We start from the raw sequence: 17,795 nt of genomic DNA, 5'->3' as shown, positions 1-17,795 counted from the left end.
TATATTTATTGTATATAAATATGTAATACATCAAATGTAATGTAATGTGTACACACACTCCGTTTGGTGCATAAATAGTGATAATATATAATAATATGTAATAAAAATAGATAAAAATAATCTTAATTATTTACACCCTAAAATATCACAGTGTTACGTCATCTGAGTTTTTTAAAATCTGTCTCTATTCATGTGTCACGTAATTGACCTTTTTTATTTTTTTAATACCGTTAAACAATAATTAGGTATTTATTTTTTTTTTTTTATTTATTATTATTTTTCATAATAACAATAATATAATTTAAATAATTTATTTTTGGAAAATTAGAAAAATTATTGATTCAAGTTCAACCTAAAATTTGGAGGTTATTAATTAACTGTCTAAATAATTGATTAATTATTGGTGATCATGACGTGTGGAAAGTAATTGTTAAAAAAAATGAATTTTTAATTTTATTAATGTTTTCAAGGTTCCATCATGACAGGTAATTAATTTTTTGTTTATTTTATTTTTATTTTTTAGTTATTTATAAATTATTATAATTTTTTTTTCAGGGTCGTTTTTTTTTTTTTTTTTTTAAATTGACATTGAGAAATTTTAAAAAACTAAAAATGCAATTTTTTTTAAATAATTTTTTGGAGCTAATTTATTCGTTAAAAAAAATTGAAAAATTGTCGTGACAGCTAATTTTAACGTCATTTAAAATCAGGAATTTTTTTTTAATTTAAAAATTCGTTTTTTCAATTTAAAATTTTTTAAATAAGTTTTTTAAATTATTTAAAATTAATTTTTTTATTTTAAAAAATTTTTAAATGTCTGCTTTTATTTTATAACACTAAAATTGACAGACATAAAAATTTTTTTAAAATTTTTTAGCAATTAAATTAAAAAAAAAAAAAATGTAATAAAAAGTTTCACGTGCAAAAATTGATAAAAATTAAGTGTAAAATTTTAGAAGCATTTTTTTATTTTAATTAATTTGTTTAAAAATTTTTTTGACAGCTGACAGCCAACTTCAATATTTTCTTTTTCTTAATATTAATTAGACTTGAATTTTTCAAAATTCATTAAAATTTTGAATTATTTTAATTTCTTAATTTTTATTTTTTTTTATATTTTAGTTCAGAATTTTTTAATTTATTTAAATAATAATTACAATTTTTCAGTTTTTTTTATGACATTAAAATTAGCTGTGACAATTTTTTCATTTTCTTTAACAAAAAAATTATTTAAAAAAAATTGCATTTTTAATTTATTAAAATTTTTACAGGTCCATTTTTTTAATAATTTTTTTTTATATAATTTATTTAGTAAAAAAATTAAAACATTTGTGACAGCTAAATTTAATATCTTTTTTTTTTTAAGATTTTAATGAAGAAACAATGTTGTCCTATTTAATGATTCAAGCTTTTACTTCCGACCTGACAAACTTATACTATCTTTTTTTTTATCAGTATAATCCGATTCAAAGAAAGAGAAATCGGTTGGAATATATTCTACTGACCAGAACAAATTTTTTTAGTTTCATTTACATAATTTAAAAAAAAAAAAAGTTTTTATTTTAAAAATTTATTTTTTCATATCAATACTGTTCAGGTAAAAAAAAAATTTTTTAGACTCTTTTTTGCTTGAAAAAAAAATTTTATAATAATTGAAAAATTATTCTAAAACTCAAAAAAAAAAAATTATTAAATTTTCCAGTAAAATTAAAAAACTCATATTTTTTTTTTTTTTTCCAAAATTTAGTTTAAAAAATATCGAAGATTTTTATTTTTGTAAAAATCACTATTATGAGTAATTTTTCGATTTTTATTTATTTCTTCAATGAAAAAAAATTTTTTTTTTTTAATTTTTATTTTTACAATGAAAAAAATTAATTTTTCAAAAAATAAAAAAAAATCTTTCCATATTAAAATTAAAATATTCCCAAAAAATTTTTCAATTTTTATTTTTTTTTTTTTAATAAGTTTATTTAAAGTCGCTTAATTTTTTTATTAATGGTGCTTTTTTAATAAAAATGCAGTTCTTCAATAAACAAATAAATAATAAAAATATGACTTAATAAATAATAACAAAAAATTTTTTTTTTAATTGCTTCAAACAATAAAAATATTATTAAAAATATTTTTTTTATTGTCAGCTGACATTCACGTGTTTTATAGCTTCCTGTTGATTGTTATGAATAATTCATTATTAACAGTGATCTTTGACACTCAGTTGTATTTATATTTATAAAAACTTCTTTTTTATTAAATATTGTTTTTTTAAAATAACTCTGCACGAGTTTAAAACTTTTTAGACACAACAAATTATCTAATCGGTTGTTTAATTATTCTGCATTACATATTATATTTTTCACTTGACAAACAATTTTTTGTTGCCTCAAGACAATGAAAAAAAATTTTTTTTCTTCTCTTCTATTAAATTGAGTAATAATATTTTAATGTAAGATCATAAAATAATTCTTGATAAAAACTTTGTTTACTTAAGTGTAATATTAACTCAAAATCTTAATAAGTTTTTTTATTATCTGTTTAATTTTAATTGATATTAATAAAATAATTTTTCAGGTAGGTGGGAAGGAAATAAAGGAGATGAATTGAATGATGAGTCCAAATAAATACAAAAATAATTCAAATTTATCAATGGCGTCTAACGGATACTCAGCGACTTCCAAGCAAACCAAGTGCTTCAATCCACCACCTTGTGAGTCGGTGAACTGTATGTGTGTCTAGATTAGTTTTTATTATTTTATTTATTAGTTTAAAAATTTTTTGTAGACTTTGGTGCTCAAAAAGGCACCAATTAGTGACAGGGATCCAATAATTGACAGCCTATTTTATTTTAAATCTTATTTAATTATCTACAATATTAATAAAAATTAATTTTTTTATACACTCACTAATTTAGGAATTAAAAAAAATTAATAGTTGAGAAAAATATATGATATTGATTAATTAAAATAATAAAGTTTACTCTAGTATTCTGAAACGCGTCAGCGTAAAATATGTTAACTATTTTGGTTAGGCAAGCACTCAAATTAACAGCTGATTTTTAATTATTTTTTAAACTAATCAAATTAAATATTTTTTTTAATAAATAAATTAAGTATTAAAAATTAACAATATCGGATATTTACATTCAACTGAATGGTTATTAATTATAAAATAATTGGTGTCAATAATTGGTACACAAAATATAGGCTGGATCTGATATTGACAGGTGAGTTTATACGGCGCTGTAATCTCTCGAATCAGACTTTACTTATTGTATTTAGATCAGGTGAATGGTCACGCGTAAGCATTGAGGGTGTCAATAATTGGTGCAACGGTATGTCAATAGTTGGATCAATCGATTTATCAGCCTGTCAATAATTGGTGTATCCGGATGATTGACTTTGTCGATTGAAATTAATTATTAAACTTGAGAAAATATTATTTTAAAGCATTAATTTTGTTTCTCAAAAGATTGATTAATATAATGTAAAACAAAAAATTGGACAATTTTAATTTAAAATATGTTTAAAAAAATAAAATCCTAATATTTGTTAAATTGCACTGTACTTTCTTAAATATTGACGTTTTTAAAGATATGAGCTCGTCTTGATGTTACACTCGTCAAGAGCTTTCATTTGAGTACCCACGTGCATTTTTTATATATTTTTCATATATACATATATATAATATATATAAATATATAAATGTATGAAAAATTGATGTGGGTACTCAAATAAAAGCTCTTCATGAGTTTAACATCGGGATGAGCTTATATTTTAAAAAATGTCAATGATTCATGAGATACAAGGTCATATCTTAATTATTGTATAACTTCAAAAATGTAAAAAAAAATTTTTTTCCTTAAATAAATTTTTACATTCTATTTCATAAAATTATTTAAGTATTTTTTCTATTGCTTTAATGTTTAAATCAATGGGATTTTATTTAAACAAAAAATCTACTTGAATTCTAGCTGCCGAATGGCACAATTTTTTTTTGAATGCGCATGCTAGTTTTTAAATAAAAAATCATTTGTTCGCTTAGCTGTAAAATAATTAAAAAATTTATTGATTGATTATTTAATTGAGAATTTTTATTGTTTAGCGATGCCATGGTTCGGCATGGACATCGGTGGTACACTTTGCAAATTGGTGTACTTTGAGCCAAAAGATATCACGAGGGACGAAGCCGATGCAGAAGTTGAAACTCTGAAAAATATTAGGAGATATTTGACAAAAAATTCTGCCTATGGAAAAACTGGACACCGAGATACTCATCTTCAGGTAAATATTTTTTTTTATAATTTATTAAAATTATATTGCGTGACAAAAGCTAAAAAAGTGGATAAAAAATTTTTTTTGCCATTGAATTAAAAATTATTTTATCGACATTTATGTGCAAATTATTTTTGTAGATGGACAACGTCGAAATCCGCGGGAGAAGAGGAACCCTTCATTTCATAAGATTTCCCACCAGTGAAATGGGAAATTTCCTAGCTCTGGCGAAGTCCAAGGGCATGGCGAACTTAGTGACAACAGTCTGCGCGACAGGAGGAGGTGCTTTTAAATTCGAGGAAAATTTCAAGCGAGAGGTGAACATGAGTCTCGCTAAATTCGACGAATTGCACAGCTTAATCCGAGGGATGCTCTACATCGAGACGACGAATCCTCGAGAGTGCTACTACTGGGCAGATCCTACTGATGACACACTTTGCCATAAAGTTCCTTTTGATTTCTCCGAGCCTTATCCGTTTATAGTAAGTTTCTTTAAAATTAATTCAATACTCAATAGTCTAATTTCAACGCCATTAAAATTTTTTAAAACTTAATTTTTTAGTCAATTTAGAAAAAAAAATAAAAATAAAGTAAACTACTAAAAAAAAAAATCATTTTTTCATATATTAATTTAAATTACACATTTAAAAATTCCCGCGCTTAGAAAAGTTTTTTAATTTATCTGTAAGATGGCGTTGCGCACCTGGATAGGGAACTACGTCACTCTCCCGCCAAAATTCAAATTTAAAAAATAACTTTTAATTAAAAACTTACTTAAACGAATTATTAAAGTCAAAATCTTTCTAATAATACTAAATTTAACTAAAAAAACGTATTTTATCACATTAATAATTTAGAGAAACAATTTTTCTAGATTCTTTTAAATATATAGATGGTAATGATAATTTTAATCAATTATTAACGCTTCTGAAAAAACTTCCAGCTGGTAAATATTGGATCTGGAGTCAGTATCCTAGCGGTATACGGCCCAGACAACTTCAAAAGAATATCCGGCACCAGTTTAGGAGGCGGTACATTTCTGGGACTCTGTTGTTTGCTAACTGGCTGCAATACTTTCGAAGAAGCCATTGAATTGGCCACAGGAGGTGACAACACTCGGGTGGATAAGTTGGTTAAAGATATTTACGGTGGCGATTATGGTCCTTTCTGTCTTCCGGGTGATCTGGTCGCTAGCAGGTATTTTTTCTTTATTTTTTTCTTCTGGAATTTATTGCTTTTTTTTAGGAGACAAAGTTCAAGTTTAAATAATTTTTAAGACACTGAAAAAGGAAAAAAAAATTAAAAAAATTATAATGAGTATAATCCAGATATCACTCAGTATAATCTGGATTATAATGAGTATAATCCAGATATCACCCAGTATAATCTGGATTATACTAGCTACTATCTGAAATTTTTTTTTACCACAGATATCACTGAGTATAATCTGGGATGATATCCAGTGTCATCTTGTAGTTATTAGTTACAATTTTTTTCAGTATAAATTTATTTAAAATGAACAAGTCTTTATTTTTTATTTCTGTTTGTAAATAAATTCCTTCACACTTCTATTATAAATTATTTCACAAAGAAAATTATAAAAAAAAAAACGGTGTATGTCTAAGTTTCCTACAATTGTGCAGTTTCGGCCAAATGAACTCTAAAGACCGGAGGCAAGCTGTTAATAAAGAGGACTTAGCACGCGCTACACTCGTTACCATTACCAACAACATTGGATCCATTGCACGGATGTGTGCCGTCAATGAAAAAATTGAGCGGGTAAGTTCTCAAAAATTCATTAAATTAATTACAAAATTTTTTTAGAATTAAAAAAAATTTAAAAAAAAACAGTTGCCAGGATTCGAACCCTGGATTTTCTGAATAGCTCAATTCTGACTTTGTCTCTTCGCCAATGATAAAATTGACAGAGTCGACAAATTGAAAATTTTTTTTGCTTTTCTGGAACTTTAAACAATTTTAAATCAAATTAGACTAAAAATTATTTAATGACACATTTTTTTTTTATAAAAAATTGCAGGTAGTATTTGCTGGGAATTTTTTGCGGGTGAATCCAATTTCCATGAAATTGCTGGCCTACGCTATGGATTATTGGTCTAAGGGAACACTAAAGGCTCTATTTTTAGAGCACGAGGTAATTTATTTATTTTTAAACAATCAATTTTTATAATAATTTTATTAATTTTTTTTTTCGCAGGGGTACTTTGGTGCGGTGGGATGCCTATTGCAATTCAACGGAGAAACAATTTAGATAATTTTTAATTAAATAGGAAAAAATTAAATTAATTAGCATTCCAATTAAATTATTATTTTATAATTTAAGGGAATTTTTTTCATTCCTTATTTATTTATTATAATTATTTTTTAAAAGGGTTTGATTGACATTCGAAAAATTTTTTTTAACTATTAAAAATAAAAAATTCACATATTAAAAATGCACAAGAGTAAAAACACAAAAAAATTTTTTTTTTATTGTTAATTTGTTTTTTTATGCACACTATTGTTTATTAATTAATTTTATAGGGATTTTATGGGAGAAAATGATTAAATTTATAAATTAGATTAGCTAATAAATAAGCACAATAATTGAAAGAATTGAAAAATTAAATTAACTGTAAATTATTAATTATAAATTATATTTTTGTATCATTTCCTACGATCAAATTATATTTGAAAAAAATTATATCCACAAATTATGTTTAAAATAGTATAAATAAATAATTGTAATGTATTAATTATTATGCAGTTGTTTATAACTTTTATTGTTTAGTATTAAAAATATTGAGGGATTTTATTAAAAAATTATTTAACAAATAGTCATTAATGAAAATGGGAATTGATAAATAATAAATTTTTTTAATTGTTATAAATAATTTTATTGTTTTTTCCCAATAATTAATCCTTTTAGTATCTATTTTTTTTAAAAAGTTATTTATTAACATTTGCCGCCTTTTTTTGGAGAAAAAAAAAAAATCCTGCGCATGCGCAGAACGCACATGCGCAAAGATTCTGCGCATTTAGTTTACGCGGCAAAATTTGAAAATTAAAAAAAATTTTTTTTTTATTATTAATTTTTTTGCGCTAAATTTAAATATTCATTTAAAAAAATGATTTCTTAATATTAATTAGAATAATTGTTAATTAACAAATGCATTTTGAAGCAATAAAAAGAAAAAACACTTCACAAAATGGCGACTGCTTAAAAAAAATTTTTTTTTTGACTTTTTCTAATTTTTTAAAAATTCTGAAAATTGAAATTTGAGCATGATTGTAGTTTTAAAAATTTGATTCCTTAAAAAATAAATTAAAATTTTTTTATCTATATATTGAGTAGTGTATACATTAACGTTGCCTAGCAACCGAATCAAAACATCGGACATATGTATTTTAGTCTCATATTTTTATTCTAGTGATAAGTTCTTCAAAAAATTCAGTGAAACAATTAAAGTAAATTTTTGTTATTAATTAAATTGAAGAAAAAAAATTTTTTTTTTAAGTGTATTATTTTATTTATTAAAACAAAAATGGTAATTATATTTTTTAATTATTTTATATTAAATTTGTGAAGAATAATTTTATAAATATAAAAAAAGTCATTAAAAAATTTTTAGGATCAAGTAAAATTTTAAAATGTCAATATATTTTAGATAATAATTAATAAATTGGCTTAATTCTCTTTTTTTTCTTTTTTTAATTAATAAAAGAAGGTGAACTAAAGGTTTTTACAAAAAATCGGGACTCAAAACTCTTTAATTTAAGAGTAATAAACAAAAAACTCTTAAAACCAGGCATAAAACAGCTGTTCATACTAATCTCCGCCATATTGATTTAATTTGAATGTTGAAAGGCTTTTGGCGCGAAATTTAAAATTATTTTATTTTTAAAGGGTCCGAAAAAAGCAAAATCGAAAATTTCAGACACTGTAGACGGAGTAGATACTTCAAAAATGTCAAGAGAACAATTGGAGTTGTACAGTCACAAAATTTTGGAAGAAATGGAGCGCGAGCGGGAAGAAAGAAATTTTTTTCAGCTAGAGCGCGATAAATTGAGGACTTTCTGGGAGATTACCAGGAACCAATTGGACGAGGCGAGAGCTACTATTAGGTGAGAGGGAGAGGGAGAGGGAAATTTAAAATTTTGGAAGTAAGGGTGGAATTTTTATAGGAACAAGGAACGAGAAAAGGAAGAATTAGCGGAGAAACATGATGAAGAAATAAAATTGTACAAGCAGAAGGTTAAGCACTTGATGTATGAGCATCATACTAATTTGTCCGAGACGAAAGCTGACCATATGGTGGCGCTGAAGCTCGCACAGGATGACCACAATGATCAGGAAAATGAGCTGATAAAGGATAAGAAAGAGCTGAGAAAAATTCAGAAGGAAAATGAACTCGCGCATATTAATGAGATAAGATTGTTGAAATTGGTGAGTTATGTATAATTATATACCGGTGAAGTTTATGATTATAATTATATATGATTTCTGGAATAATTTATTTTTTTAATAATCATACAATAAAAAGGGACCATATAATTTTATATTCTCTTAAAACTCATACTTTTTCATATAATTTTATAAATTATGCAAGATTATGTGAAGTTTTATAAAATTATATGAAGTATGAAATTATATTAACTCGTATAAAATTATATGGAGTTATGACAGACTTTATGAAGTTGTATAAAATTATATCAAGACATATGAAATTGGGTAAAGTTATATGAAGTAATGTAAAATTATATGTAGTTGTATAAAATTATATAAAGTTCTTAAAGAATGTAGAAAGTTGTATGAAATTATGTGAAGTATGAAATTATTTTAATTCATATAAAATTATATAAAGTTATGGAAGACTTTATGAAGTTGTATAAAATTATATGAAGTTTTAGACAACATTACATAAAGTTGTATAAAAATATGTAAAGTATAAAATTCATTAAAAATACACAAAGTTGTATGAAATTATATGAAGTTATCGAAGACTATGGAGTTTTATAAAATTATATAAAGTTGTATAAAATTATATGAAGTTATATAAAATTATATAAAGTTTTAGAAAATTATATAAAGCTATATAAAAATATATGAAGTAAAAAATTCATTAAAAATATACAAAGTTGTATAAAATTATACGAAGTTATGTAAAATTATATACAAATATAATTTATATTTTTACAGAAAAACGCCGAAAAAATGAGTGACATAATAAAAAAATTCGAATCCGAGGCCATGGAAATGGAGCAGAAATACGAGCAAAAATTGACTAGTCAATACGAATCGTTAAATTTGAAACACCGAATGGAAATTTCAGAGATTGAAGAAAGGAAAAATATGCAGATCGCTAATTTGATAAAAAATCACGAAAAAGCTTTCATTGACATGAAGAACTATTACAATGACATTACAACCAATAATTTGTCTCTGATCCAAAGTCTCAAGGTAAATTTTTCTAGATTATTTTATATTTTTCAATCAATTCCAATGATTTATTTGATTAATATTCAAAGGAACAAATGGAAGTGATGAAAAGCAGCGAAGAAAGAACGAAGAAACAAGCTCGAGAGTCGATAACCGAAAATAAGAAGCTGACAACTGACTTGAAGTCGTCGGCGGAACAAGTTGCTGAATTGACCCGGCAGTTGACCAATTATGAAAAGGACAAGCTTTGTCTTTCGGTAATTAGTAATTATATTTCTTCTTGAGAATGTAAATAATGAAAAAAAAAGAAAGAAATTAATTAATTGGAAATTTTTTAGAATACAAAGAAGAAATTGGCGGCCGTCTCAAAAGACTACGACAATTTAAAATGGGAGAACGAAGTTCTCGAAATGAGATTCGAAAAGTGTCAAAAGGAACGGGATGAACTGCACTCAAGATTTGTGTCCTCCATTTTGGAACTGCAGCAAAAAACTGGACTGAAGAACGTTTTGCTGGAGAAGAAATTGGACAAACTTTCGGAGGTTTTGGAACAAAGAGAAGCGCAGATTGGAGAAGTTTTAGCGGCTGCGCAGTTGGATCCTTCTACTACGGGGCTAATTAGTCAGAAATTTGAGGTTAGATTTAAATCAGTATAATCCCAGATTATAATGAGTAAAAAAAAATTTCAGATTGTAGCTAGTATAATCCAGATTACAATGAGTATAATCCAGATATCACCCAGTATCATTTGAATTATAATGATTATAATCCAGATATCATCCAGTATAATCTGGATTATAATGATTATAATCTGAACTATAATGAGTATAATCTGGATTATAATGCGTATAATCCAGATATCACTCAGTATAATCCAGATTACAATGAGTATAATCCAGATATCACCCAGTATAATCTGGATTATACTAGCTACTATCTGAAATTTTTTCCCCCACAGTAAAATTTAATAAAAATTTTATTTTTTCAGGATATTTTAAACCGAAAAAACACGGCAATACAAGATTTACAATACGATTTAGCCAAAGCTTGTAAAGCGCACGATGATCTTCTTATGAGCTACGAAAACAAACTTCAAGAGTATGGAATTGCGGATTCACCTTTAGGACAACCTCTAAGGTCGATAAGGAAGAAAAGGAACAATCGAACGGATAAAATTCTCTCAAATTTATAGTTTAATTTATTATTTTTTTTTTGTTTATATATTTTTTATTTGTATGACAAAAATGAATTACAGTTTGTTGAAAAGGCAAAATAATTTTTTAAAAATAATATACAGACCAAATTTTACTCGTCTTTTTTTTTTTTTGTTCGTTCGTAAATTAGTTTTTATCACAGAGATACAATAGACAGTATTTTATAAATTTCTTTTTTTAGTACCTGAAATTTTTGTGGTTTATTCAAAGTCTTACTTTCCATTTGTTTTATACAATAAAATTTTTAATAATTTTTAAAAAATAATTTTATTTCAAAAAATTAAGTTGGAAAAAAAAAATAAATTAAAAAATTTATGTAAATTTGGCATGTTTTGATTATCAAGTTAAAAAAAAAAATAACACTGAATTTATGTTTAAATATGACATTCACCTAAACTACATAATATCAATTTAAATATATATATTTTTTATAAATATGATCAGGTCACAAGGCTTCCATTTTTGTTAATTATCTTTGAACATCAAAACAATTGTGAAGTCTACATAATATATAATATTATATTCATATATGAAGATATATTAATAAATAGATATATTTATTTTTATTTTTTTTTTCACAATGCAACTTTCCATTGATTCCAATTAAAGCAACAATTTTTACTGGCAAATAAGATAAATAATTAGTTTTCTGTGAAATTTTTCGTTATTTTTCGTATTAACAACCTTGAAAACGTTTTTTTAGTGTTGGGGGAGGAGCAAATCCCCACTGAGTCAACAACTTTGAGCCCAGTAGGCGTAGTTTATCCCCACTACGAGGGTGTTTTTGGGCCAAGTGGGCGGAGCTTATCCCCATTTCGTGGGTATTTTGACCAGAGTCAGCAAAATTTATAGCTTTGTGATGCCCATGGGATTCAAAATAGCCGAATTCATATTTTTTATCATCAATTTTGATTCCAAATATTAAAATTTGTAATTAATAACACTAATTTCAGTCGTAGGGGCAGAGCAAAGCCTCACTAAATCAATTTTAAGCCGAATAGGCGTGGTTTATCCCCACTACAAGGATGTTTTGAGCCGAATGGGCGGAGCTTATCCCTCCTTTCAGTTGTTTTGCGTAAAATAGGCTAATTTTAGAGATTTTTAATGTCGATTTTAAATTTATTATCATTAATTTTGACTCAAAAAATTAAACTTTATCATTAATAACACTAATTTGAGTTATAAGGGCGGAGCAAAGCTCCACATAATCAATTTTGGGACAAAACGGCGTGGTTAATCCTATCAAAAAGCTGTTTGAGCCAAATGGGCGGAGCTTACCCCCTCTTATAAGTTATTTTGACTAAAATAGGCTAATTTTAGAGATTTTTGACGTCAATTTAAGACATAAAGGCGGAGCAAATCCCTACCAGACTCTAATTTGAGCCAAATGGGCGGAGTTTATCCCCACTTCTATCGTTTCACTGAAAAATACGCCTTATAACTCTTTTTTGGGACTAATTTGAATTAAAACAGCCAAATATATTTCTTTTTCCATAAAATTTGAGTCAAGGGGCGGAGCAAGTCCTTATTCTTTCTGATTTAGAGCCAATTCGGAGGAGTTTATCCCTCCTTGGGTCAAATTTGAGTCAAACCGACGCAACATTGTTATTTTTGTTATTTATTTTCAAGATTGTTAATAAGAAAACTTAACTTTCATAAAACTTCAATAAATATTTTTGATTCTAGATATACAAGATAAATATTGAAAATTTATATTTTTTTGGCACAATAAGAAAGAGAATCACAGATTAAATCATTGTACACGAGTATATATAATATTCCGATTGTTATATTTCTTAACTAGAGAAGTCCACTTTCAAATTTAAAATTTCCCGCGGAAAAATTGCGCGCGCATAGGCGCCATTTTGTCAACTGACCTCCATTTTGTCAAGCAATCGGGAAGAAGCGAACTTTTGCAATTTCCTTTGAAATAATGGGACTTTTTTCGAAAAAAAAAAAATATTTATACCAATAAAACAGATCAGTGGACCTTTCTGGTTAATAATTAAAATTTTTCGTCAGGTAATTAATGAATTAATCGATAAAATAACTGAAACTAACTCATCACCTGCCAATTTGGCAAAACCTCAGCAATCATAGTGGAAAAATAGGCGGTGACATTATAAACAATGGTCTCACCGGCAGACAGAAGAGCCGCGAATGATCCGTAAGTACCGTAGTCGATAATACTGTGATTACAGGATGATAAAACCGCTAAATCTTTACCGGGGGCGTGAGCGTCGCTGTCAGAAATAAATGCAATTCTGTGTTTCTGATTGTTGAGGTGGTTTTTGCACCATGAGATACTGTCGCTGGCGACGACAAACACGACGTTCTTGTACTTGTTGGTAAAGTAGTTCATCGCCGAGAGGTAGTACCGCGCAGGTGCGGGCTTAACCTTCAATTTCTGCCACAAGTAGTCTACGTAGTCGGTTCTGCGGACGTGGATTCCCACGTAAGTTGGCTCTCGGATGTTGAAGCGCACTGACAAGTTTCGCAGCAACATTGAAGCGTATTGCTTGAGAAATGGCTTGAATGTAAACTCACGGCGGACGTCGTCTGGCCAAATTAGGATCAAGCTCCAATAGGCTGCGTGTCTGTAATATATTTCAATAGATTAGAATTCAATTGAATCTTTACCTTCCCCTTGATTGAATCATTGGAAGTAAAGCGAGGATTTTTACCTGGGAATGATAATAGTTTGCTGGGTACTATTCCACTGTCCTAAAGAATTGACAACCTGACCAGCATCTAGCGTGCATCTTCCAATGTAACTCAACGGCGGGATGCTCAAATTATCAAAATGTTCCTGAAGAGTCTTCAGAATACACCTGGGCATGAAGGGATCCAGCCCAGTTCGTCTAGCAGTGGCCCAGACGGAAGCATACTCCCAGATCTGGTTCCCCAATCGTCCACCCTGGGCTGCTGATACGATTCCGTACCTGGGACAGGAATTCCTGGACCAGCCGTCGTCTTCCTCATAACCGTCCTCGCTGCGGTGCCGCTGCATCTTGAAGCTGGTCTTCTTGAAGCTGGTGCGACACAAAGCTTGCTCGTACGCCAGGACCTTCGTCAATCTTAGCTGCGGAGTTGGTGTGTACATCGGGAACAGGAAGACATGGATTCCGCAGACCACCAACAGGGCCAAGACTATCGCGCTAGCTAGCACGTGTTGTTGCGCGTGGCTCATTTTTATTATTAGCTTCTTCGGTTTAATTTGTATCTAAGTTCTAGTCTTTGCTTTCTTTTCTAGATCATTTAATTTTATTGATTTCTTAATCGGGCATTCTTGAACTTCCGTGCCCCGTCATTGGGCTTTTAATCATCTAGAAGAATATATCTATCAAGTTACATCAATCTAACCTTTATAAAATTAAAATTCAGTTGAATAATTAATAAAATAATTTTTAATTTGTAAAATTATTTTTTATAATACTTAATAACTCTAAATAATCTCTAATAAATTAATTATATGGTTGATAAAGCCTTGAAAAAGTGAATTTTGAAAATTTAGTTCTTAAAATTTCTGTAAGATGGCGTTGCGCGCTGGAAAAGGTACTACGTCACTCTCCCGCCAAAATTCAAATTTAAAAAAATACTTTTTGATTTAAAACTAACTTCAACAAGTTATTTGTAAATCTTGCTCAAGCACATGTTACCTGGGAACGATTTAGAGAATTTAATACATTTTTTTAAACATATTTTAAGTTCTTGTAATTTAAGTACAATCATTTTCCAAAATAAATATTTTTATACAGCTAATTTAGCTAGACAAAACTTCATTAGAGAATAGCTTGAATAGTCATCCTAACAAAATTTTTTCTTTTCGTATAATTATCTCCAATTTTGACAGTTTTATTGCGCATGCGCTGGAACAGGTCTCGCGCATGCGCGAGACCTGTTCTAGCGCATGCGCAAAGGGATTTTAATTAAATTTTTAAATTTTTAAATTTTTAATTAAATTTTTTAAAATAGTATTAATAATTATTAAATTAATGATAAACTACTATTTTATAAAAAAAATGTTTGTCACACTTTTAAAGTCGAAACAGCGCAATAATAAAAAAAACACCAGAACTAATAATAATATATCATAAAAACTTACCTTGTGCACTAAAGTTAAATTTTGAGTGTTCATATTGCCTCCATTTTGTTCTAAAAATTAAAAATTTCATTACAAACCCAAAAAAAATTGTGAAGGCTAACATAAAGTAGAAAAAATTGAAGGTTAAATTACTAATCACTAATATTGTTTTACAATCATCGAAGGACTAGAACAATAATTGATTACTTAGCGTACATATTACAAAAAATGGTAAAACAACATAAATAAATGTTCTATTTACCGAATAGTTAAAACAAATAGAACGTGTTGTGGAATGACGTCATATTGTGACGGCTGATCACTGACTGGCTGATGTACGTTCACGTTGTATGGATTTTTAGCGAAAAATATGCAGCTGTAGATTCATGGATGTGTGTTGTACATATGTGTATAAACGGTGATAACAATAACAAGAATAATAATAAGGATAACAAACAAGTGACGCACAATTCAATGAACTGTTCGCGCGTGTCTAGATGATAGTTATCGTTTTTTGTTTACATTGCTAAAAATTCTAGGGAGAGGGAAGCTTATCGATCCGGTGTATCTGAGACAAGCGCGCGCAATTTGAAATATGTCAGAATAAAAAATATATATTTATGAGAAAGATGATCAGATCTGGATGAATTAAATTAGACGATCTCGTAGATGTATTTAAATTTTTGAATAGTTTTTATTAAAAGAAAATTTGCTTACCAATCTCAAAAAATCTTATGTGTCTAATCTTGTCAGATCTGATCTTATGAATCAGATTTTGTCAGATCTTGTCAGATCTGATCTTATGTATCAGATCTTGTCAAATCTGATCTGATCTTATGTATCAAATCTTATCAGATCTGATCTGATGTATCAGATCTTGCCAAATCTAATCAGATCTTGCCAGATCTGATCTTGTCAGATCTGATCTGATCTGATCTGATCTGACATATCTGATCTGATATAGTTAATCTTGTCAAATCTTATGAAATCAGATCTGATAAAGTTGTTCTTATCAGATCTGATCTGAAATAGTCAATCTCTCCAAATCTGATATACATTCGATCTTATCAGATTTACCAATCACACAAAATCATACAAAACATAATCTTTTTCTCTTGAAAAATAACTGAATACTCCATAAATATAACACATAACTTTATTATAACAATCATACAATTTTTTGAATATATCTACTCTCTATCCGGAAATAATTCGTCGAAAGTAAAGTGTTTAGTTATTTGATTAGAAATTTCAAGAATCTTTGATGATGTAACTTTTTCAATATGCGGAGTTATAGTATCTATTATTTCCTTACGATTTCCGTTTAAAACAGCATTTATCGCATCAGATAAAGCAGCAGTCGTATTAGTTGGCAGAAATTTCGCTGTATAGTCACCTATTTTTAGTTTACTCTTCACACTGCTGAAGAATACCAGCTGACCTTTCTCTCTGTTCAATAATTTAAACTGCACCGTCGAATTTGATTCGATATTCGCTGGAATCGATTAATAAAGAATCAATTAACAATTTTTTAAGAAATTTTTTTAAATTACTTACTTCCGACGCTTTCAATCGGCCCAGATGCTTCAATTGGAACGAGAATTTTCACTTTAACGTCGTAGTCATTTTCAAATCTCATTTTTTTGAAGAATAGATTGATGTCAATTTTGTGATTTTGCAGATCAATATTGAATTCTTTTATTTCAAAGTCCAGCGAATCGTAAATTCTGATATTCGACGCTATAACTTTGAAGTCCGCAGTGTCGGAAATAGTGACTTGTTCTTTTATAAGAAGAGGATCCACCGGCGGAACATCTAGCTCAGGAATTCCTTCGCGTAATTTCGGTCGCATTTGATTGACGCTTTTGACGATACAATCGTTCAAGTTCGGGTCTCGTCGGCCGCATATCGGTATATACGATGCTGAAATTATTAATATAATTAAAAGATTAATTAATATAATGAAAAACGAAAAATTGGACAATCTTAATTTTAAAAATTCTATTAATGACAACTTACGAACTTCAGCAGATGCAAACAACCCGAAACTCAACACAAAACACAATAAAAGTGATTTCATTATGGTACTTGTTGCTGAACAACGTTTTGATAGATTATCGGAAAAACAACTGGAAGAACTTGATCGACAAACATTAATTTATATCCTCGTAATAGTCCTACAATTGATGCTGAGTCATAGAATAATTAATTCAAAGTTGCAACCTCTCCAGATTCTTCTCTCTTTTCCCCATGAATAATTAATCTTCAGTACGCGGAAACATCACCGTTTTTTCACTCATCGGAATGATAGCCATTCATTATTTACAAGTTTTTTCATGCACTGCTACTAGGCCTTACATTAATTAACCGGTCTGCATGTGCTCTAAGTGGCATTGAATAAATTAATCCTGACCTTTGTTGTGTAAAAGTCGATACGAAGATTCTAAGTTGATCGATAGTGAATAAATATTGGGTTTAATCTTTACAGAAAAAAATTATATGCAGAAATGTTCGTGTAGTTACATTTAAAATATTTTTGTTGAACTAATAATTCGTTAAAACATATAAATTACTCATTATAATATAGACTTATTATATAATCTATTATTTTTGTAACAAACATGTGCTTAAACAAGATTTAAGTGTCACTGTCTTGAGTTTAACTTGTTAAAGTTAGTTTTAAATCAAAAAGTATTTTTTTAAATTTGAATTTTGGCGGGAGAGTGACGTAGTACCTTTTCCGGCGCGCAACGCCATCTTACAGAAATTTTAAGAACTAAATTTTCAAA

At 27.9% G+C, this 17,795-nt stretch overlaps 4 protein-coding genes across 7 annotated transcripts; 2 read left to right on the top strand and 2 right to left on the bottom strand.

Annotated features, from left to right (window-relative positions):
* Positions 1-44: 44 nt before the first annotated feature.
* Positions 45-6,894, top strand: Fbl (pantothenate kinase 3 fbl). Of its 4 annotated transcripts, none has more exons than XM_074239896.1 (9): positions 45-245; positions 329-485; positions 2,572-2,707; positions 4,102-4,280; positions 4,412-4,753; positions 5,215-5,468; positions 5,897-6,050; positions 6,310-6,423; positions 6,487-6,894. In XM_074239896.1, exons 3-9 carry the CDS (start codon positions 2,605-2,607, stop codon positions 6,538-6,540), a joined length of 1,200 nt encoding a protein of 399 aa, XP_074095997.1. In that variant the 5' UTR covers positions 45-245; positions 329-485; positions 2,572-2,604; the 3' UTR covers positions 6,541-6,894. The 4 variants fall into 4 exon arrangements, with proteins under 4 accessions (XP_074095997.1, XP_074095995.1, XP_074095998.1 ...); XM_074239894.1 differs by having other exon boundaries at positions 46-245; positions 2,572-2,722; positions 6,487-6,892; XM_074239897.1 differs by having other exon boundaries at positions 49-245; positions 2,572-2,722; positions 5,915-6,050; positions 6,487-6,880.
* Positions 6,895-7,688: 794 nt separating this feature from the next.
* Positions 7,689-10,900, top strand: Gas8 (Growth arrest specific protein 8). Its single transcript, XM_074239649.1, has 7 exons — positions 7,689-7,816; positions 8,176-8,393; positions 8,454-8,715; positions 9,469-9,729; positions 9,798-9,965; positions 10,047-10,343; positions 10,697-10,900. Exons 1-7 carry the CDS (start codon positions 7,814-7,816, stop codon positions 10,898-10,900), a joined length of 1,413 nt encoding a protein of 470 aa, XP_074095750.1. The 5' UTR covers positions 7,689-7,813.
* A 2,076-nt stretch (positions 10,901-12,976) lies between these two features.
* LOC141525251 (galactoside alpha-(1,2)-fucosyltransferase 2) lies at positions 12,977-16,011 on the bottom strand. Its single transcript, XM_074239650.1, has 2 exons — positions 13,607-16,011; positions 12,977-13,519 (listed from the first exon to the last, which is right to left on the bottom strand). The coding sequence occupies exons 1-2, from the start codon at positions 14,110-14,112 to the stop codon at positions 12,979-12,981; spliced, it is 1,047 nt and encodes a 348-aa protein (XP_074095751.1). The 5' UTR covers positions 14,113-16,011; the 3' UTR covers positions 12,977-12,978.
* Positions 16,012-16,148: 137 nt separating this feature from the next.
* Positions 16,149-17,184, bottom strand: LOC141525252 (uncharacterized). Its single transcript, XM_074239651.1, has 3 exons — positions 17,026-17,184; positions 16,564-16,929; positions 16,149-16,501 (listed from the first exon to the last, which is right to left on the bottom strand). The coding sequence occupies exons 1-3, from the start codon at positions 17,084-17,086 to the stop codon at positions 16,197-16,199; spliced, it is 732 nt and encodes a 243-aa protein (XP_074095752.1). The 5' UTR covers positions 17,087-17,184; the 3' UTR covers positions 16,149-16,196.
* Between the last annotated feature and the right edge of the window lie 611 nt (positions 17,185-17,795).

Source organism: Cotesia typhae, unplaced genomic scaffold (assembly GCF_013202065.1).
Source record: "Cotesia typhae breed Kobodo isofemale line unplaced genomic scaffold, CoteBio_Ctyphae contig_26, whole genome shotgun sequence".
NCBI lineage: Eukaryota > Metazoa > Arthropoda > Insecta > Hymenoptera > Braconidae > Cotesia > Cotesia typhae.
This window is presented reverse-complemented; position numbering and strand designations above follow the sequence as displayed.